This window comes from Pleurodeles waltl, chromosome 1_1 (genome assembly GCF_031143425.1).
Source record: "Pleurodeles waltl isolate 20211129_DDA chromosome 1_1, aPleWal1.hap1.20221129, whole genome shotgun sequence".
Taxonomy (NCBI): Eukaryota; Metazoa; Chordata; class Amphibia; order Caudata; family Salamandridae; genus Pleurodeles; species Pleurodeles waltl.
In genome coordinates this window covers 783,633,371-783,655,594 of record NC_090436.1, presented here as the reverse complement: position 1 = coordinate 783,655,594, position 22,224 = coordinate 783,633,371, and the positions used below count along the sequence as shown (strand labels likewise).

Genomic DNA, 22,224 nt, shown 5'->3' with positions numbered 1-22,224 from the left:
GTAAGAAACGTTGTGTGCCCGCAAATGCTCTGTAATCGGTCTAAACTCTCTTCTCCTTTGCAGTGTGCGCACTGAGAGGTCATGGAATAGTTGAAGATCATGTCCTTTAAAGTGGACCTTCTGAAGAGTGCGGGCTCACTGCAAAATCCGTTCTTTGAGAAGAAAATCATGTAGGCAGGCCAGGATGTCCGGAGGACTGTCCCCGGGGGCGCCAGCACGGCCGACTCGGTGCACCCTGTCCAGGGTGATCTCCTGTGTCTCGTCTGGGCCCAGCACAGAACGGATTAGGCCCTTCACATAGTCCCCGATGTCTTCCTTCTCAACCCCCACTGGAGCCCCTCTGATGCGGACGTTTTGTCTCCTCGAGTGATTTTCCAGGTCTTCGACTGTTAACTGGAGATGATCTTGCTGTTCCCGAAGACGGACAACCTCCTGCTGTAGGCCCGCCTGTTCTTCTCCGCGAGGAATCTCTCCGTCCTCCAACTGCGAGACACGCTCTCCCAAGGAGGCCACCTCTCCTCTCAACTCCTTCACCTCCTGGGATATATCCCGTTGCAAGTCTTGTATATCACTACGAAGTGAATCAAAAAGGGACGTCAAGAAGCCTTTCGTGACCGGCGAACTGCCATCAGAGTTCCCTTCCAAGCGTCCCTCAGGAGGTCTTGTCGCCGGAGGGTCTTCGGCCAGGCCGCCGGTATGTAAGCGAGCACCTGCCAGCATGTCTTTCACTGACCGCTCTCGTTTTGTTTTAGCCGCCGCCATGCTTCGTAGGCCCCGGCCGTTTGCCGGATCAACCTTCCACGTGGCCACACCACCAACGTTGGTTACAATGCACCCAGGAGTGCCCAATAGCCTCTGTGATCAGCGCCCAGTAAGCGCTGCTCCTCGCACGTGTCTCTCAAATTCACTGTTCATGCATGCCAGGCCCGATCCATCCGGAGCGCTCGGGGGCCTCACACCATTCAGGATCTTCAGCCGTGCGCAGCCCCTTTTGTCCACAGTCGCAGCATCCGAGGGCGCAGCGCCCACACAGGCCGACACTTACTTTCTGAATGGGGGGTGCAGGGTGCCCCCTCAACCTCTTTTAGTCCGCCGGGCCTCTCCGCGTCCCACTACTTGGCTCTCCAACACTAAGGGGTCAGTCTTCAACCCCTCGCAGCTCCAACACCTGGGTGGGGTCATTTGGGCTCCCAGCCCCGTTATTCCCTGGGCGCGGGATCTCCGTGCCTCCCTATGGGCCAGCGGCGTCGAAATGCCCCAAAGAGGCAAAAGCAGAGGGGGAACCAGGGAGCGAGGGCCAGGGAGCGCCAGGGAGAGAGGGCCCGGCCCCCAGCCACTCCAGCTGCCACGCGTCTCCGGCCGCACACCCGCGCGCCTCAATCCGCGGCCATCCGACGCGCTTTTAAGCCTTCGAGTGGCAGCGCACGGGCCGCAGCAGCAATCGGGGGCCCGGGGGGTCTTCTCAAGTCCTCTCCAACGGACCCAGCAGCAATTTAGAGGGCCGGGGCGGCGGAGCTCGGACCAGCGCGTCCTAGCTCGCCGCCATCTTGGCCATGCCCCCCTGCAGAACCCTGTATTGGCTATTTGGGGTAGTTCATGCTTAGAACTCTATATATTTTTTTCACTTGAATTCACCAAAGGGTCATATATGTATATCCCTCAAGGTTTTCCCAACAAAACTAACTTTGAAATCAATATTGAAAATGAGTAGGAAAACGTTTTCATCAGTAACTTTTTTGTCATGATGGCCGATTCACAAATCAAGTGTACAGTTACGTCCGCTAGACTCTTCCGCTTGTGGGGATATATAGGGTTTGCAGATTCTCCAAGAAACCAAGGTACTCGGAGCCAGCAACTGATTTGCACCGTACAATGGTTTTTCACTGTGTACAGAGTATAAACCACTTCATATGGTGAAATACATAGATTGAAAAATGGGTATCAAGGAAACCTATGTATTTCTGAAATGGGCATAAGATATGGGGTTTATGAGCAATGGTTGTTTGTACATTTCTGAATTTGTGGGTACCTGCACTAGCATATGATTAGGAGGGTATTTTTCCAAATGTTTTCTTTCTTACCTACTGGTTTACAATTGGAAGTCAAAAAATGCAGCAAAATTATATTGGTAATAACAAATGTTCTCCTATTCTATGTTCCCAAATGTCTTCTGATGAAAATGGTATTTCACTTGTGTGGATAGGCAGAGTGCACATTTTTGAAAACTAGCCAATCAGGGGTGTCCTGGGTGGTGTGCCTTGAGTGGAATTTATGAAGTTTTCTTACCAACAGTGCCCAGCAAACTTCAATCTTTCCCTGAAATCAAACCTTTTCTTTACATTTCTGTGATGGAAACTTCTGGAAGGTGCAGGAATCCACAAATTTCCTACCACCTAGCATTACCTCAGTTGTGCCGATAAAAATGCTGCACCACATGTGTGGCTAGGCCTAGTGCCCACAACAGGAATGGGTCAAACCAAAGTCAGTGGGAGCCCTTGCCTTTCTTTTCATACAATAGGCCTTCTGCTCCCCCAGTGGCAAGTTGGGGGCACACCTCCTGTCTGCCCTTGGCAGGGTGGGAGGAGAGACTAGTTTGGCCCTTTTGACGTGGGGTGTGGCCGATGCCAGAGTGTAACACCTGCACCACTTTCTTTTGTTCCAAAAGGCAAAATCCCTGCTGCCAGGTGGATTTTCTACCTCTTTCTACCTCCTTGGGGGCAGATTTGGGGCAGCCCTCCAATTGGGAGAAGTCTCCCTTCTGCCCCCAGGGGGTCAGAAAGACACTATTGACTCCACTGGGACAGGTATGACTCGATGCAAGGGTGAGCCGCCCCATCCTTTTGTTTGTTTTGGTGCCATTTTGAAATCCCTGGTGTCTAGTGGGGTTTCTGCCCCCCTGGGAGGTGTGTTGCATATTGGGGTGAATACACTCCCACCCTACAAGAGGGACAGAAAGTGTATTTGGCCCTGGGGTGGGCGGAGCATGGGCCCATGCATAGGGAGGGCTGCACCCACGCACTCAAAAAACAAAATTGCATGAATTCGGTTTCTAGTAGGCTTTATGTCCCCTAGTGGGTGAGTAGATCAGGGTAGTTACCCCCATCTGCCTCCAAGTGGTGGCAGAAGGACTGTTGCCCCATTTACGTGAAGTGGGTGGGAATAGTCATTTTCATACTGGGTGGCTCCCATCCCTATATTTTTATCAAAACTCCCTTGTGTCTAGTGGGCTTTCTACCCCCTCCCAGGGCAGATTGGGGGTAATTACCCCTGTCTTCTCCCTAGGGGGGACAGAAAGACTGTTGCCACATTTACTTGGGGTGAGAGAATACCCATGCCCATGTTGGTAGCCCCCACTTCTATATTAAAATAAAAACATTCCCTTGTGTCTAGTAGGCTTTCTGCCCCAGGGGAGGGCAAATCAGAGGTAATTACCCTGATCTGACCCCATATTGGGATGGGGTGGGGTGGGAGTGGGTCGAAAGACTGTTGCCCCATTTAGTTGGGTTAGGGACACTGCCATGCCCATGGTGGGCAGCTCTCACTCCTTTATTTAAAAAAATAATAATAATAATAATCCCTGGTCGGGCTGATCATAGTAATTACCCCAATCTGCACCCCAGGGTGGGTTGAAAGCCTGTTACCATATGCATTTTTGCAGTGGGGACATGGTCATGCTTTGGTATGCAGCCCAACCCATATATATATATATATTTAAATCCCTGGTGTCTCTTGGGCTTTCTGCCCCTCCTCTTCCTGGGGGGCCAAATCAAAGGAAACTACCTCCATGTGCCTGCCAGGGGGGTACGAAGACTGACAATTGTGAGGGGGCTGGTGAAGCACAAACCCTTGCGTAAGGGACCACTCCTCCTCTTGGGTGGACCCCTGCTTGGGGATCGCTCTCCTGCAGCAATCCGTAAGCAGGGATCCACTGGGCAGAGGTACCTTTGGAAAAAAGATATTCTCCCTTTCAATTACACCTCTCCTGAGAGAATCAGTGCTCAGGAGGCTGAAATATGCCCCTTAGCACTGATTCAGTGAAAGTAAAATATAAAGCCCATCACCTTGTTTACTTTCACTTTCAAAAGCAATGACACCAGTGCGCTCTGTGTGCTGATAGTCATTGCAAAATAAAAACAAAATAAAACACTTGGCCTGCTCTGAAAGCTTTTCCTGAGATACAGGGAAAAAGGGGCCTTTCTAGCACTACCCAGTGTCGACCAGTGGCCGACAGATGCACTGGGGAGGGAAGGAGGCGACAGCGGCACTTAAGGGACTCATTTAGTCTTAACTTTTTTAATAGGGATTACGTTTGAGCCCGTTCACAGTTATCCGTTAATGATGTTGACCTACAAAACAGTGTAATTCTCGGCTATCACCTCAGCCAGACAGGTGAGCGAGTTACAAGCTCTCGGTTCACGTCCCCCTTTTACCTCTTTTTATCCCAACAAACCAGTGCTGCTTTTCTGCCAATAGTGGTTACTCCCAGCGACCTGGATGAGTCAGTCACACTCCCAACCTTCCATCTCTTCCCCATCCCACTAAAGAGGCAAAGCAGTTATATCAGCTGAATATTAGTTGGCCTGTCAACTACCTTCTGGACTGCACCAAGAACATATGACTGGATGCCCAGCTCTTTGTCGGTTACTGCTGTGCTAAGTAGGGAGCAGTACAGAAAAGGGCCCTCTTGCGATAGATCATGCGATGCATCAGAACCTTACGCCTTGGCCAAGGAAGACCGTCCTGAAGGGCTTACAACTGATTCTAGCAGGGCCCAATCAACGACTTCTGGACTTGCCAGGAAAGTTCCCATAGCAGAGCTCTGCAAGGCGGTGATGTGGGAGTCCCTGCAAACTTTTGCCAAGCGCTGCTGCCTGGATTCCGAAGTAAGTAGGGATAGGTACTTTGCCAGAGCTGTTCTACATGATTTCCTTTTCTATCTATCCACCAGCCCTTCCCCAAGGGCAGGTCGTTCTCTATAATCTGTTCTGCAGGTGAGGAATCTACAGGTAGAAGTATCCATCAGAAGAAAAAGTTACCCGCAGTAATGATCTTTTTAGTGGAGATTCCTCACTGACCTGCCTCCTTCCTATTTGATGGATGTATGATAGGGAAAGGTAATAAGATTCCATTTTAAGTTGGGGTACAGCACTAGCCCATCAATGTCAGCCCTTCACTCGCCTTGAAGGATCAGAAAATATGGATGGAAACTGACGTTACACCAGGGTGGAACCTGTATGGCTTTGATGACATAACCATATGCCACTACCAAGGTTGATACCAAGCCAGCCCCCTTAACTATGATGTGAAAGCTTTCAAGCTCCCAGATCAAGTAAGACACCTGAGATTTTTGTGCACGTGAGGAATCTCAAGGTAGATACTGTATCCACCATAAAGATCATTACTGCAGGTCAATGACTTTTTATACATTCTTGTATGGACTTTAAGCCAGCCCTCTTCATCATTTGATATGTTATTCCGTCATCCACATTTTTTTCCACCTTCAGCAGCATAGAGCATGATCCAGTGGATGAGTTCTATTTATCCATTGGCTAACTTCATTGTGAGTGACGGCATGCTGCCTTTTGACAAGAAGCACTTCCCAAACAAAGGAGTCCTCTTAAGTGCTAGGGACAACTATGGCAATGTGTGCTTTTTGAGACTAAAAAATGATTTGATTCAATAATTTGATTTGATTTGACTTGATTTATGCATTTGTAAAGAGCAGACTGCTACTTCCCTGGCACTGGAGGTAAAAGTGTGATTCTGAACTGCAGACTCGGCTTACCCGGTCCGCTAGACTAAGGCTGGAAAAATGAAAATAATTAATTACCTAAGTTATTACTAAATACATAGGTTTTCACCCGTTTTCTGATCTTCAATAGATGTGGTTGTTAAGGGCGGTTGAGGGAAGAAGTTTCCATAGTCTTTGACCCCGAATGGCGACCTCTCTGTCGCACTTTCTTTATACTGGGGACAACAGTTAAGCCTCTGATAGTGGGTCGCAGTTCTCTAATAGAGGTGTATGGTGAAAAATTTAGTTCGTATACGACTTTCGTCTATCGCTGTGAATATTTTTATGGCAGAAGCAAAGTGCTTTGAACAGGCATCTTTTGTTCACAGGGAGCCAGTGTAATTTATCAAGGTGTTCGGAAATAGGAGCGTTTCTTTCGAGACTTAAGTCCTTTCTAGCAGTTACATTCTGAAGAAGTTGCAGACGGTGGATAAGGTGTTTAGGTGCACCTATCAGAAGGAGTACTTAAACCATGTCTCTTCTGGTGGATTTAGCATGTAGGGTGTGATCATCTTGCGTGCATGTAATAGTCTAAACCCTTTGGTGCAGTTAGACTAAACCTGTGCTTTGAAGTTCCGATCAGGAGCTGGCAGTTCTCCCAGCAATGCTGCGTCCAGCTCAAAAACTGTTACCTCTGCTTTATCTCTATTAAATGTAAGAGAGTTGGTTGCATCCAGTTCGCCACCTTCTGCAGACAGCTGTTGAAGTCAGGAGTAGGCTCCTTTGAATTTCCATCTAGTCCGACAATCAGTTGCATGCCAGCTGCATAAGAGTAAAATTAGATTCAAAAAGATTCTGTCAGCTGTGCCAAAATGGGTTACATGTCTGTTGAAAAGACTCAGGTTCAGAACAGAACTATCTGGGCCCCCTGGAGAGGCCTGATTAGAAGATGATCTAAACTCAGATAATCTCATCACCTGTGCTCTGTCTTGCAGAAATGACATGAACAATCTCAGTTGTACACATTCTGTGCCACTTTCTTTGAGAGGCCTGATCGGAGTGGAATGTGAGATGATGGCAAGTGCTGATGACAGATATAATAAAAGCAGGGCACAAACACCATCTACATCTTTTATCCACCATCTGTCACTTTGATTAGTACGTTTTCCTGTACTGAAACCTTTGCTTAACTCAGATTTTACCTGGTGAGCAACTCATTAGATTCTGTATAATTCATCAACTGTCTTTGAACTGAGGTTTCAGATTGGCATAGGTGGGTAACAGTGATATTGGCTGATAGGACTTTGCGGTCCAGAGATGATTTTTTTTACAGCAGAGGTGTAACCATTGCCGCTTTCAACTGATTCGGAATACAAACAGATGTGAGTTAAGACTTACATAGCAGGGTTAGTGCTACAACTAGGGAGGCTGAGACTATTTTTAATTGTTGAATCGGGGCAACATTTTTTAGGAGAGGAGTAGTATATCGATGAAAGAACTTATTCCATCTCTGTTTCAGTGGCTGGCTTGAAAGTTGCCCATTGTGTTATCAGAACCTCCTTCAATGATGGTTAGTTTTCAACTGTATGATAGGGGAGATTACTCACCCGATTAAAAATTTGTACTGAAAAAGTCTCAGAATATTGAATAGCTCTTGTGATGTAGTCATGTTGTTACTTTCAGCCATGGGTTGTGCATGCTCTAACATAGCTCGAAGACCTCTCTAGTAGGATTTGATGCATCTACATTTTTTAAGGTACAAAATTGCTTTCATGGTTTTCACCATGCTATAGTACGCCTGCAGTTTGATTTTCCAAAACCTCATAATAAAAATACACACATGTAGACACAGCGGCTTTCGGTTAGCCCTCTTGATCCATTGGTCTGCTCAGATGTCATTCATTTTTTGCTTCCACCCAGTGGATCACCCCGCTTATGTGCATATCCTCTTCTGTGCCAGGACTATTGGGCCAATTTCTGCTTTCATATGTGATTTAATTTATTTTTATTGTTATTTATTATAGCATTGGGTTATTTTTTCAGAAACATTTTGCAAATATACGCATGCCACTTTTAGGTTATGGTATTTTGTATTATTTTTAAACTATTAATGCCTAGTGCAGCTGCTTCCAAAAAACAAATAAAAACTCTGCAGCCTTGCCAAGGCCAGACGTACTGGCTTTGACAATGCTTGATAATTACTTGGAAGCATTTTACAACTAAGGAGTAATTCACCTTTTCCCTTTAGTCCCTCAGGTCTTTTTCGTCTGTCTTTTAAAAACTGTGAGTTTAAATACTGGTTAGCTTGTTGACTGTCTACACTAACCAGGATAACATTTTTATCTCCCAACATGCCGTGCTGACTGGCAAGCTTTAAGAATCTTGAAATAAGTAGCTGATCTTCCACTGTAAATGCCATTTTCTGTTGTCAGTTGTGGGAATGAGTTTACAAATCTGTATCTGTTAGACACTTTATTGTCATCAGTTGTTAACAATGTGGTGAAAATATTTTTTGTAGACTGCTCAGCAGAAAGATGAAGAGATATACCACCTGAGACCTGGGAGAGAAGCAGAGAAGGACATCTTTGATTTTAATAGTGACAGTGAAGAAGAGAGTAAAGCAGCCTTCAAAACGAAAACCTCAAAGAACAGAGCCAGCAATGCAAACACTTTTGTCAATCCAAAAGAGCAGCTCACCTTACTGCAGTGTGGCTTTTCAAAAATGTTGGAGCGAGCAGATAAAACTGATGATGAGGACACCGGCAGTGACAGCAGTCATGCTGATGGCAAGGTAGAGCGGAGTAAAAAGTCTGTGTCGGACAAACATAATAAAAATGTAAAGATCAATGCAGAAAAGTTAACATCAGAGACTTGTCAAAATGAAGATTGTCCAAAACCAAAAGATGAGCAAGATATATCCAGGCCTAAAAAGAATGCTCCACAATTGAAAGTGTTGTCAGACTCTGAAGAAGAAACTGACAGTAGGGATAAAAATAGTGCTCAGAAGAGTTCCATGGATTTTGATGTTGTCATGGAAACTGAATGCAGCTCAGGAGAGAGTGAAGAAGTCCTCGTGCCATGCCAGATTTCAGGCCACCAAGGAAAGGTGCCTCCCAAAACTGGTATAATATACCAGACTACTTCTGATGAATCGGAAGCCTCAGACGAAGAAGTCCCATCAGTCTCTGAGAGAAGATATAGGCAAACGGCCTCTAATGAGCTGTTTTTTCCCAATGTTAGGTCATTCTTCAAAAAAACAAAGAGAAATTCTGTGAACACTTCTATAAAAGCCAGATGTGCCAGAAATGGAGATGACATTAGCGATGAGTCAGATGATATTGACATAGCAGCTGAGCCCCAGACAATCAGCCAGAACTCTTCATCTTCCAGACCAATAAAAGACAAAAGAGGATGGTCTCACTGTAATAAGAGGCACACTGAAAGCCACTCTCAAACCATAGAAACCTTCTCCTCCTCAGAAGAAGACCTTACAACAAAAAAAGTCAGATTCAGCAAGCGCGACCATAGACAGAAAAGGCAAAGATCTAGAATTCAAATTGAGTCTGCCTCAGCAAAGCCTATTAAGACAACCAATCTTAGTGATTCTATTCCACAAAATCCCTCTACCTGGCAAAACACACCTTTAAATGATGTCAGCACTCTTAGAAAACGAGCAGATGTTGGATCACTGGACAGAATTTTAGGTAATTCTGGAATGCTTATTCGTAATTTTGAATTATCTTTAGTGATGTCATTGACACTGTGAAATATCTACACATGCCAGTGCACGATTGATATAATTGCCTCACCTCATTTTTTAATGTAAAGAAATGTTTCTTTGCACATTGTGTAAGCATTCGTGCCTGTTTCACTGTACTTATGTTTTTTAGCAGTCATAACTATCTGAAAGTTTTGTTCTTCCGTTTTGGAAGGATGACAGTGAGTGATACCCAAAGTAAGGACTTAAACACGTATCCAACCAGTTTCTTCCTTGCTTATTTGCATGTACATATTAGCATACACATATACACTCTAACCCACCTTCTAAACACAAAATGTAACCATGAGGACGTTTTGTTTCTTCAGACACTTTACCTCTGCATAACTACAGCAGCGTTAGAGGATCAAGGTTACCTTAAATGGAGATGCAGCACCTGAAAGAGTCTGCTGTCTCTAGGACATATTCTCACCACTGAGGAACATATAAGACTGCTATGATGTTCTTCTCCACTGAAGAGCGAGAGAGCAGCTGCTGTCCTCTTCACATTACTGTGACCAGTTTGTTGCACTTTGTAAAGTCCTGTCATTGGATACTTCTCAACATGATCAGAAGATCAGTGATTGTTTGTTGAATGCAAAGCACCTGCATGATTAAAATGATCACTAAAGTATACAAAAAGTCAAGGACGCAATGTTTCAATTTATATCAGCCACTGGTAGTTACTCAGACCGCATCCCGGTCCTTCGATATTTTACACACATTGCTACCTCAATTTGGACCCAGGCATGTGCAAATTAGCCTTGACCCTGCTGCAATGGGAATAGTCCAGCCCGAACTTCCAGGCCAGGTCCTCCCTGGTCCGGAACACAAGCAACCTAGGACTGCTTTTGACCTAGTTAATGGTTATCAGCCAGTTACAGCTTAGTTCAAGAGACACACTTCTCTGCATACCTTTATCGTTTAGGGAAGCACAGTTAAGTCAATGAAGGATGGAATGCTTGAATAAATCTCCAGCCACTGGTAATCACTTGGTGCCACATCCCTGTCCTTTGTTATTTTGCTCACCATGCCAGTTTGGACCCAGCCATATGCAAATCATTTGTGAACCTGCTTCAATGAGAACAATCCATCCTAAACTTCCAGACCCTCTCTAACCGGAACACTGGTTCCACTTAGGGCAACACACTAAAGATTACAAAAAGTGATGAAGGGAATGCTTGAATTAATCACAACCAGTGGAGGTTAAAATAGTTGTACTTACTGAAGTTCTTCAGGTAGGGTACACCTTCGAGACCACTCCTTCCATTTAATGAGGCCTTCACAGAAACCCTTTTGGGCACCTGTGTGGACCGAAGATCTTGCTTGGAGTAGCCTGCATCAGACAGATGGGTGTTCCAAATTGTCCAATATGTTTATTACTGCCTTTCTTGTCCACTCGCGCCAGACATGCCACCTAGGCCACAACAAACTTCGGAAGGACCACGTATCCATCCTCTGACTCCACTTCACATTGTCTTGGAGACGAGAGCTATAGAAAAGGTGCCGGCATCAGCAGTCGGGACTGACTGCTACACCCAGTACTTTCTGGTGCAGAAAAAGGATGGAAGACTTTTTTGTATTCTAGATCTATGCCATCTGAGCTTCTTCTTCAAGGAAGACAAATTCAGGATGATCACTTTGGCCCAAGTTCTGTCTGCCGTGGATCCAGGGTATTGGATTTCGAGGATGCCTTTTTCACATCCCTTTCCTGCTATCAAAGAGATAATACATGCAGTTTTGAGTAAGCTACATGCACTTTTAGTGCTTTGTGCTCCCCTTTAGCCTTATCAGCACCTCTTGAGTGTTCACAAAAGTAATGCTAGGAGTTGCTCTCCAGCTAAGGGAATACCAGCCTTCCTGTATCTTGATGACTGGTTGCTAAAGGCGGGCTTGCCTCAAACAGTCATGAACCACCTCCAGATAACAGACGACCTGTTAACATCCCCTCGATTTACCATCAATGTGCCAAAGCCACACCTGACTACTTCACAAAGGTTCACTTTCATTGGGGCCATCCGGGACAAGGTGCTGTTTCAAGCCTTCTCTCTGCCACGACAAGTCCAGGATATTCAGGCTATGATCCTGAAGTTTCAACCCTTAACCTGGGTCTCGGTGAGAGTGGTTCTGAGGCTTTGTGGCCTCTTGGTCTCCTGAATCCTGATAGTGGACCACTCCAGGGGGTACGTGTGGCTTTGCAGTGAGATTTGAAGTCTTAGTGTGCTCAACAGCAAGGGAACAACTCAGATTCCATCCAGGTGTCGTAGGAGACTGCAAAAGACCTATGGTGATGGTTGCTGGACTACACTCGGACCTGAGGCATAGCCTTCTCCCTACCCCACACTCAGATAGCGTCCATGACAGATGCATCCTTGTTGAGTTGGAGAGGCCATATGAGAGAGGTGGACATCAAAGGACTCTGGTCTCTGGCAGAAGGCTGTTGGAGTTTCAGGCAATTTGCTTGGCACTAAAGACTTTTCTCCCATACAGCAATGGGGAACAGTTACCGATTTCTACAGACAACGCCACCACCATGTAATACTGCAGTAAGCATGATGGATGGGGTCTTGGGTCCTGTGCCAAGGGGCTGTACATCTCTGGTACTGGCTGAGTTAGCTGGGCATCTCCCTGGTCATTCAACACCTGGCATGATCTTTAAACGCCAGGCCAGATGAACTAGCTAGCGATGTGTAGCAAATCACAAATGGTGACTATACTCATTGGTGGCAAATAGCATGTTCCATCAGTGGAGAGAACCCTGTATTGATCTTTCCGCCACTGCTGAGAACGCGCAATGTCCTAACCTTTGTGATTTCAGGGTGCAGTTCTCCTTCGGTGATGCCTTCTGGTTGGAATGGAGCTCAGGACTCCTGTACGCCTTCCCGGCTTTCCCTCTTCTGCCCAAAATTCTGAAGAAGATCAGGAATGACCAAATCCAATTCTTCCTAATGGTACCGGATTAGACCATGAGAATGTAGTACCTAGAACTTCTGGCTATGAGCACCTGTCCTCCAATCTGGCTTTGCCTCTTTGGGAGTACCTCCGGTCTCAACAGCAGAGCAGGGTCCTACACCTGAGCATGCACGCTGAATTTGGTTCTCACATATCGGATGTGCACTCCATTTGAGCCAATGCCCAGTTATCCTCTAAAATTACTAACCCTGAAGACAGTATTCCTCATAGCAATCACGTCAGCTCATTGCAGGAGTGAACTAGAAGCACTCTTTGTCCTCCGACAGTATGCCACCTTCTTTCCAGATAATCTGGTGCTGCGGACCAGGGAGGTGTTCCTCGCAAAACTTGTTATGCTTTTCCACATTGTGCAGACTATCACTCTGCCGATGTTCTTTGCCCTTCCTCTTCCATTCAATGAGGAAAAAAGACTTCATTACTTGGATCTGAAGGGAGCTCTGATCTTCTGCATTCATTGCGCTAGGGGCCATAGGGTAGACAATCAGATTTTTATTAGGGACAAATAAAGGTAGAGCAGTGCCTAGAGGCCCAGGTTCACCAGCTACTACCGCTCATATAGGCAGGTCAGCAGGAGGGGCTTTTTGCCTCTTCAGTTCCTGCAGGATTTCCTGGTCTGAGCCATTCCACAGACTCATCACGTGGTATCTGTTAGGAAGGTGAAGAATCTGCAGTTTAAATTATTTATCAGAAAAACAAGTTACTTACCATCGGTAACACTGCTTTTGGTTGATACTCTAACTGCAGATTCCTCACAGACCCTCCTTGTTCCCTGCTCTGCCGAATGAACGCGTTTGTCCCATTTTTGTTTTTTAAGTATTCCCTTTAACGATCTGTACATTGGCACAATTGATTAGTAAAGGTTCCATGTCTGGTGGCGTGAACAGATATAGAAAAGAAACTGACATAGGCGTGTCGAGGTGGCAGTTGTATTGTGGCCCCAATGCCACTTCCAGGACAGAATGGATCTGACACTGAGTTGCACCATGTCACATACTGGGATACAAAGGAATTGCTGGTGCCACGAGATATTCACAAGGTGCGGGTAGATAGTGTATCCACCAGAAAGAGCATTACTGAAGGTAAGTAACTTGCTCTTTAGGCCCAGGAATCTGGTGACACCACCGTCCCTCCCCAACTATGTCAATGTAATGTGTTTGATACCCTTCAATGACCTTCTTCCTGCACAGCATAAAAAGCTAACTTTCTCTTATATGTAACTGTCGGAGGACTGCCCACTCTATTTTTGTGTGTCCCCTTGCTTCGTCAACGTGCATACTCAGACTCACAGCAAAAATGGGTACAGTAGTTGAAAGCGTTGATAAAAGTGCTCTCCCTCATTCCAAAAATCCTATGTGGTGGAGGATTGAAATGAGGTAGTGGCTTACCAACCCATCTAATGAATTGTAAGATAGTGACTAGGATGTTACTGTACTGCTGTTTTCTGGGCAGAGCCTCATTCATCTTATATTTCCTTTGGCCCGGAATCCTTGTCACGCCTTTCTGGGTGCACCATCGCGTTTGCATTTGTTACACTGTGGCCCTTGCGTCCAGATAGGTGAGCTTGCAATAAAATAGTTAATCAATACCTTTTCTTCCTTTGACAACCAGCTTTCATATTGCTGTTGAATAATTATTAATGTTAAGACAGAGTTGGTCTCATAGAAATATCCTTAATTACCTATTCTAAATCCAGCATCAATAAGACACATTTGTGTGTTGGGTCGCAGCTGCCCTGTTCTGTAGATCTGGTCAAAGAGTGCCGTAATATCAACTGAATTGAAGAGTGTGTCCCTGTATTCATGGCTTCCCACTGTAATTTCTTCCTACTCCAAAATGAGGTACCTTTGAGGAAAAACAGCTACCAGCTGAATTCTTTGCTGCCTACTTTACAGTCCTACTAGAAAGGCACTCTCTAGAAGTTAGCTCCAACTCTAAAAGGAGATCGGTATGACAGTGTAAAGGTATGCTGTCTCAAACGTGGTTATTTCCTTTGTCCAAAGTCCTCCCATCACATTGTAAGGCCTTGAAGCTCATGTGAGGAGTGTTTCTTCTTTACTCCCTACCGTGTAAATGGTGGATGATAGACGGGAAAGGATTTTCATTTTCCTATGGATTTTCCATCACTGGTTTGCCCTGATACTGATTAGTAAAGGCTGGTGCAAAGCTATCCCTTCTTTGTTCTCCACAAACATAGGTGTAATGGACCCCCCTACTTCATATCTCATTTTCAATTCCAGACTCCCATCTTTTACCTGTATGGGACACCACCATTGTCATTGTTTTCCATCTATCTAAACTCAGCAGTGGTAGGTAATGGAAACTAGAAACCGTTCTCACAGTAGCCCTAGTGTTCTCTTACGGAGGATGGGTCTCTTCTACATTTACCTTCAAGGTTTTTTGTATCCCATTAGAAGGGTCATTTGTCAAGTCTGGGAATTATCACAACTTCATAAAGGACCCTAATTCTCTAATAACATATAACACATTGTCAGGTATTTGCACAGTCTGGGTAAATGGTATATCGGTGTTCAACAGCAGCCACTGTGGATGTGAGGATTATCATGTTATTAATGAAGTAACAAGGTCACTTACAGTAGTCCAATACCATAGTTTCACATGATTGATAATTTAGTATATGACAGCAGAATGTCTGGGGCACATCACATGGAGATGAGGCAGATTCAGCTAAGCAGGCCTTGTGCCCTGGGGAATGATAGTGTGTAGGTAAGAGTTTGCTGCCTCCTTCTGTCCTTGTACTGGAAAACATATCTAGCATTTTGAATGATTCCAGTGTGTAGGTTGTTTGTGATGGTTTAGCCTCCAGTCTATGTGTCTCTATTTGCTGTAAGCATCCCTCCCTTTCATTGACAATTTTTATTTATTGACCTAACAGTTTTCGATAGTGTGTCTGCACCAGAATCGTATTGGGCCTTTTACTTTCTAAAGAGAACAAAAATATAGCATAATAATAATGGAGAATGGTGTTAAGGAATGCGGAGTATTAGAACAGATCAACAGGTAGGGCGCTCCAAACGGCAGAAGCATCTTCTGAGAGACAATGGTGTTAAATTAAAGCAGTTCTGAAACATTGAGAAACAATGGTGATAAATTACAGCAGTTCTGGAACTTAATACTTCAAAAAGTTCCACAAAAAAACTCTGTGTACTTTTTTCTGAGATCTCTTCAACCTCCGAAGATCGTGAGCTGGGTTGCAAGATATATGTTGTTGTGCATGTGCAAGACTGAGCAAAGCCATCTACTGCAGTGTCTGTAATTGTCAATCAGATCAGTTATTTAGTTACTGCATACGCCATTGCACACCACCCATCTCTTAGCACTCGTCATTGGGTTGACTTTGAGATGTATCTTGGCTGCAAGTTGGCCAAAGAGCGGTGGGAGAAGCCAGTATAGTCCACAGTGTTCCCACTTCTGCATGTGCTCCTGTAAAAACTCTTAGATGCCTGGAAGAAGGAGGGAGAGTGAGAATGAAGTGGAGAGAGAGAAAGCGAGAGACCACCCTCCATGCCTAAGTCGTAGTTGTGGAGGTTCTGGCAGAGGTATGCATGTTAATTGTTGACTGCCTTCTTGTGTAGCATCAGTAAGCCCTGCATTCAGTCACCTCACTACCTTGCGTATCCTTGGCTCTTACATACAATCTTGTGTAAACACATGAATCATTTGAACAGCATACTCCCCACTCAATAGAATGCCATGTTTCAACGTCTGCCCTATTGTGTCTACTCTGTTCCCTATTTGCTGAGGTGTGATGGGGGTCATCAGCAGGGTATAAGTGGAGTATCTTTGAAAGCTACTGTGTGGATTGTTCCAGTTTTCCAGTTTGTCCTGTGCACCTCACAGGACACCCTTCTGGTATCTTAGAATTGCCACCCTTACTGATATTCTACTGGCATTGAGGATGACTTGATCATTGCTTGAAGCCTGGTAGGTTTTTGAGAAGTATAATATTACATACCAACTGGGTATTGGAGGTGGGGTTTCCATTGTGAATGAAAAGGATGAAGCTGTATCTCTAGGGCTTCATTATGGGTATATGCATGCAAATGTGTCCCCTATGGTGAGTGGGAAAGCTCCTGACAGTTCTCTCCACTTGTTGATCCACTGTGATGGGCCATAGGTGCGAATGGTTTGCATTTCCCAATTTGCAAATTCCAGTTAGGAAATCGCAAATTAGGTAATGCAAACCCGAGGGTGCTGGAGGCCTAAGCCCCCTCTGATGCACCCCCAGAAAATATTTGCAGACATGTGAAGCACATATATGCCCTAGGAGCATGTGTGCGCTATATGTCATTTTTAAAAATGCACCTATAATGCACTTTTAAAAATTATAATGCATTTTTAAAAATTGCACATGCTTACCACCAAACTTGAGTTTGTGGTATTTGCATTTCCTAAATGCCCGATTTGCATTTAGGAAATGCTTGATATATGTGCTTTGGAAATCGCAAATAAGAATTCCCTATTTGTGATTTCCTACTTAGAGAATCTCAATTTACAATTATCTAAATGGGGTCGCAATTTTAAGGAATTGATATTTTTGCAATTCCTTAAAATTGCGCTGCAAATGCCTTTCATACATTGTGAAAGGCATTTTTGCATTCGCAAACGGACAAATTTTGCAATTCGCACCGTTTGCGAATGCAAAAAAGTTTGATATATCTGGCAATAGAAGATGGATGGTTGTGAGGTGTGTGTGCGCCTCTGGCCACTCGCTACGAAGTCATTACAAAGGTAGTGCAACATCCATTGTTGTGAATCCTCCGATTTGGGGTGGGTTGAGAGGTGCACAGTGTTACATCTCCTTAGCCCTAAGGTCATAATGCATGTCAAAGTCTCCTTTCTGAAAAAGAACAGACAGATGTCTTTCACTCTCCTCTATGATAAGTAAGCTTCATCCAGAGTCATAGTGTTATGAGTCAGACAACCCCACCAGAGAAACTCATATCTGCATGGGGTGTGTGCAGATGAGTGAATCCTCATCCCAGCCCTATAACTGGTAGACACATGTAGCTGTTGATATTTTGCAATAATTGGTTATTTAGCCTGTACAATCAGCACATAAACCTTATGTATAAGAATGATTGAAGTTATGGTAACCTCAGTAGTCATTATGTAGAGTAAAAAAAGCATTAGAAAAACCTTTAAACTATACATCCATGCTACCTGTAATAAATTAGTTTGGTCTCCACGTTAACGCATGTCTATATGTGTCATCCTCATGGCTATTATATTGGCTGAATGATTAGTCATCTTGCTATTTTATGCCGAGCCAGGTAACTATCCCCACATAGCTCAAAAAGCTGTTCAACCTACAGTCCAATGAAAGTGCTCCAACATCTCTCCCTTCGAGCAATCACTATTCCTGTCTGCTCCTCCTAAATTCTTGGGGCTCTTTATATCCCTCTCCACAATGGTTCTTTATTGAAGGGTACTGTAAAGAAAAAATGGAGAGGGCTCTCTAAGCAATGTCTCAATCAGAGATTTGTTTGAACAGCAAGTAACTGTAACCAGTCCTGCTTTCTTCTTTTTCCAAATGTGTTTGCAGTGTTAACAACTACATGTAGCTCTCTGCACAGCAGAATGAAAGATTCCTCTCTACTGTGTTTCTGTTAGTTATGTTAGTGCAGCTCCTGTCAGTGTGCTGCTAGAAAAGTCTGGCGAACTCACACACTATAAGATCGCTTCAGCGTTCAATTAGCTTTGTATGCTCCAAGTCCCACACATACACACTCTGAAGAGTTAGTGCCTCTCATTTTGTCATACAATTAGGCCTCATTTGCATGTGTTATTAATAAAGTCATGACACACGTTACCGTTGCAAGATTATTGGTGTCGTCTTTGTTGAATCGCAATATCTATATCGCAAAATCTATATGCATTTCTAGTTGTTGAACTCCCACAATGTTACCTTATTTCTGACTCTCCTTCTCCCGTGAGCTCTACTTCTTCTTTACTCCAAGAGGTGCTGTAAGAACTTGTGTGTCTAGGAGAGCTGTACGTTTATGAGATCCAGTCGCTCCCACAAGGTGTCTTGATAGCTATAGTCCATGGTGTGCATCTCTATCGTTGGAAAAGGGGTGGGTCAGATGATGGGAGAGGTGTTGATGCTGTCAACACCTGAGGCTTTATGTTGTGTGCTGGTTTGCTCCAAGTTCCTTTCTGTCCAGTAGCCTGGCCTCCATTGATTGTAATGCTGTACATATCTCCTTTTTACTGGTGTGTGCCTCTTTGATTTGCGCTGCTTCTTTCAATGTTCATTTGCCTAGTGTTTTTGCTTCCTGTATTTAGTTTCCTGTGAATGACAGCTGCATATTGAAGATTTTGTCCGTTTCCGTTTTTATCCTTTTTCATTGTGGAATCCATAGCTGTGATTACCTGTTTTTTTTATTTATTTATTTTATTTTAGATTGCACGGTACTGGCTCTTGTTTGGTGGCTGGGCATATTATGCATGCCCTATGTGTAGTGAAAAGTTTGCCAGTGTCACTGTGAATGTGTGGGTTATGGAACTCAGATAATTTTCTGTCTTTTTTAAGTCTCACCTGAGACTGGGTATGCGCTGTTCCTTGCAAGATATCCTACTGTTCCTTAAACAAAATCTAAAATGGGCTTACAGCCCTCCTGTTACTTACCATTGATGGTTTCCTCATCACTCATTTCTTTTGTTTTCATTGGTCAGTGACAGCTGGTTTCATTTTTCCAGTCTCAGTTTCATTGCTACAATCTATAGGAGTTGCATTATGCACAGCCAGTTATCCACCCCAAAAGGTGAAATGCTGATCTGACATTTCCCGCACTGGAGCTCATGACCTAAGTTGAAATCACGCTGGATTTCATGAGCAAAGGTTCAGTTTACTCAGATGTCTTTGCAGAAACACACAACCACGCACCTCGTTCACATTTCTCCCACAAAACTGCGATTGAGGACACTTTTTAAAAGTCATGTTTTCTTTATTGAACACCCACAATGAATGCAGAACTAATTTGCTGTGTTTCTGACATATTCCACACTAGGTCATTTACCACCCAAATCTGCACAAGGGCTACCTACTCTAAGAAGGTAATTTAGCAATTGCAAATTAGTCCTGTGCGTAATCGCAAAGCCATATTTTAAATTACGCAGGACCAACACAGCCTTTCATAATTCAGAGGCCAATAAAAGGGTGGCCACTGACTCGATAATAGCGATATCACTTATTGCAGTGTACTCATAATCCATGTTTGCGGTGCAGTAAATGCAAGTGACTTAATATAATTTTTTTTTTTTTTTTTTTTTTTTACCTTCTGTTTTTTTCGCATTGGGTTTAATTTCGTAAACACTGTACTTTTTCATACCAAAATAGCGTGCCCGTGAGAGGGCGACAGCTGAATTCCTCACGGTGAAAACCTGAGCTACTGCATCGTTTTTCGAACTATCTGCTATATCGCTTGTGGCACCTCAGAATGCGCCATATTGCAGCTCTGCAGTCTTTGAGTGGCATTAGCTAACAAGTCAATGGCACCACTGCTCGGTTCATGCTTTCGGGTTAAGGACTAAAGGTGGAGTTGACCCCGCAGGTTTACAGGCAGATCTGCTCGGGTATCTAGCTCAAGCTTTTACTAAAGGCCCGCCTGTTGTGTGGACATGTGGCAACCCCACTGGTTTAACCTTCAGAACCAAAGGTAAAAGAAATGCATCACCCACATCCTGCATCACAAGCGTAACACGTTGCTATTTATATAGCTCGAGTGCCACATTCTTGTGGATTCATGGCGTTTTACATCACTGGTGTTACCGTCACCCAGGTTAGTGGTCGTCCTATTCCACCGCAAGGATGAGAGCTGCTTCACCACTGTTCCTATCTAATCTGCAGGTAACACAGATATCCCAGCAACCAATGGTTATCACAATAAACTATTTTTAATTACGGATTATTTATCTCTTATGAACAAAGAAATAAAAATAACAAAATTGTGGGATTGTTACTACTATTGTTTCTTAATGCGCTGTACAAATACATGATCATTAATCCTTGGGTTGTACTCCTTTTAGCTGAAAAACGTGGCGGTAAGCACAGACGCTGGCATCCCCCGTACACTTTATATTCAAGGGACTCTTTAAACGTCACCTTTTGGAATAATTGGCGCATTTTTTATAACAGCTGAAGAAACAACCATTGGCAAAGCCAATAGGCGTGGCCTGTGCAAGATCAATTAGCTTTTGTCAGTTTTATTTTTCCCCACCTATGTTGTACAACAGCGTATATTCCGTGCATAGTGCTTAATTTGACCCAGTGGTTGTTGGAGGGGGCACCAGCACTTATTTTTCTGCAGCAAACATTTACCAAGAGCAAGAGGGGGAAAAACACACAAAGCGGAAGGACGGAGGAAGAGAAAGATAGAAAAACCATCACAATGGGACATAGTAGAAACCTACAAAAGCGAGATAAAGTGGAGGGAGTGTCTGGTAGTGGATTAAAGAGTCCTGTGGTGAATTGAAGACTGCACAGCTTTGTTTTTCCAGTTTCTGACATTTAATTGCGCTGGCCATGGGTTTCTGAGCAGAACTTTGGGCACTGGTGCTCATTCATTTACAATTTAAGCCCCGTGCACAATTGAAACAAAAAAAAAGCGTTATCACTGGGCCAGCTTTGCGCCCATGCCTTTGCAAAAATTTTGTTTTTTGTTTTTTTGCTGTCAGGCACACTGCAAAGCAATTGCGCTGCTGTACTACATGGCTAAAAAGCACACTGACAAAGCCAATAGGTGTCACATAAGCTAGACCTATTGGCTTTGCCTAGTCTTGTTCCCTGATTACAGTGATCAATTTGTGGGGGCACGGTCATGCAACTGGTTTGGAAAACCTGCAACTTGGCCTCCATGAGTTTTGTCGAAAATGCCATAATTGCCACCTTGTGATTGTTTTATTAGCTGTATAGATTACTTTCTGTTGTATCAATTAGATTTTTTAATTTGTCCAGCATGGCCACTCCTTCCTCACTGTTTTTGACAGTTGTGCCTTTGCCTAATCTGTCCCCAAATGTATATTTTAGTTTACAAAGCTAAACATGCTGAAGTACATGTTCTTAAAAACGTTTTATATAGAGAGATTACAGTTTTACATGTGTAGGGATGGCCAGTGTGCTGAATCACAATTTTTTTTCATTATCTCTAAAACGCACAGGCGTCAGTTCCTCTACTTGATGCAAAACCTAATGTAGGAAGTGGCCTAAAAAATCAACAAAATAAAAAGACTTGCAAGTTCCTTGGGAAAGTGAGACGATTCACTGTCTTTCACAGCTCTTAAGGGAAGATTATTCCCCAATTTAGGAGCAAGATGGGGAAAGACCCTCTTTATCCAAATGCAATACCATTTTCCTTGCAGTTTTTCAAATGTGCATCTAAAATTGTATTTAAACAGAGCACTTAAACTTACCTGCAGTTTGTGGAGAAATGTGGGAATGTCACAGTGCGTGACATTGTTAGCAATGTATTTCCATTGATTCTAAGATAATGTGCATAAATGATACTTTAAGTGAGATGAAGAAAGTGGTTGAGGCAAAAATGGCTGTGACATAACAAGCATTGATTGGCAAAGCCAACAGGTCTCACCTATGCAAGAACTATTGGCTTTGCCAGTGTGTTTTAGCCATGCTATTCACCAGCGTGGCTGCCGTTCTGCATAGCTAAAAGTTAGTGGCATAGAGGAGAGGGGCTCGGAGTATTGTAGAGTAGAATGGTGAACAGTGGAGTAGAGTGTTGTAAAG

At 44.1% G+C, this 22,224-nt stretch overlaps 1 protein-coding gene across 3 annotated transcripts in view; it reads left to right on the top strand.

Moving 5' to 3' along the window:
- The window catches only part of ERCC6L2 (ERCC excision repair 6 like 2), a 1,058,011-nt gene that overhangs the window by 761,493 nt on the left and 274,294 nt on the right, over nucleotides 1-22,224 (top strand). For all 3 annotated transcript variants that reach the window (XM_069227916.1, XM_069227908.1, XM_069227899.1), the window contains one exon: nucleotides 8,250-9,435. In XM_069227916.1, coding sequence (XP_069084017.1) covers nucleotides 8,250-9,435 — 1,186 coding nt within the window. The remainder of the gene's footprint in view (nucleotides 1-8,249; nucleotides 9,436-22,224) is intronic.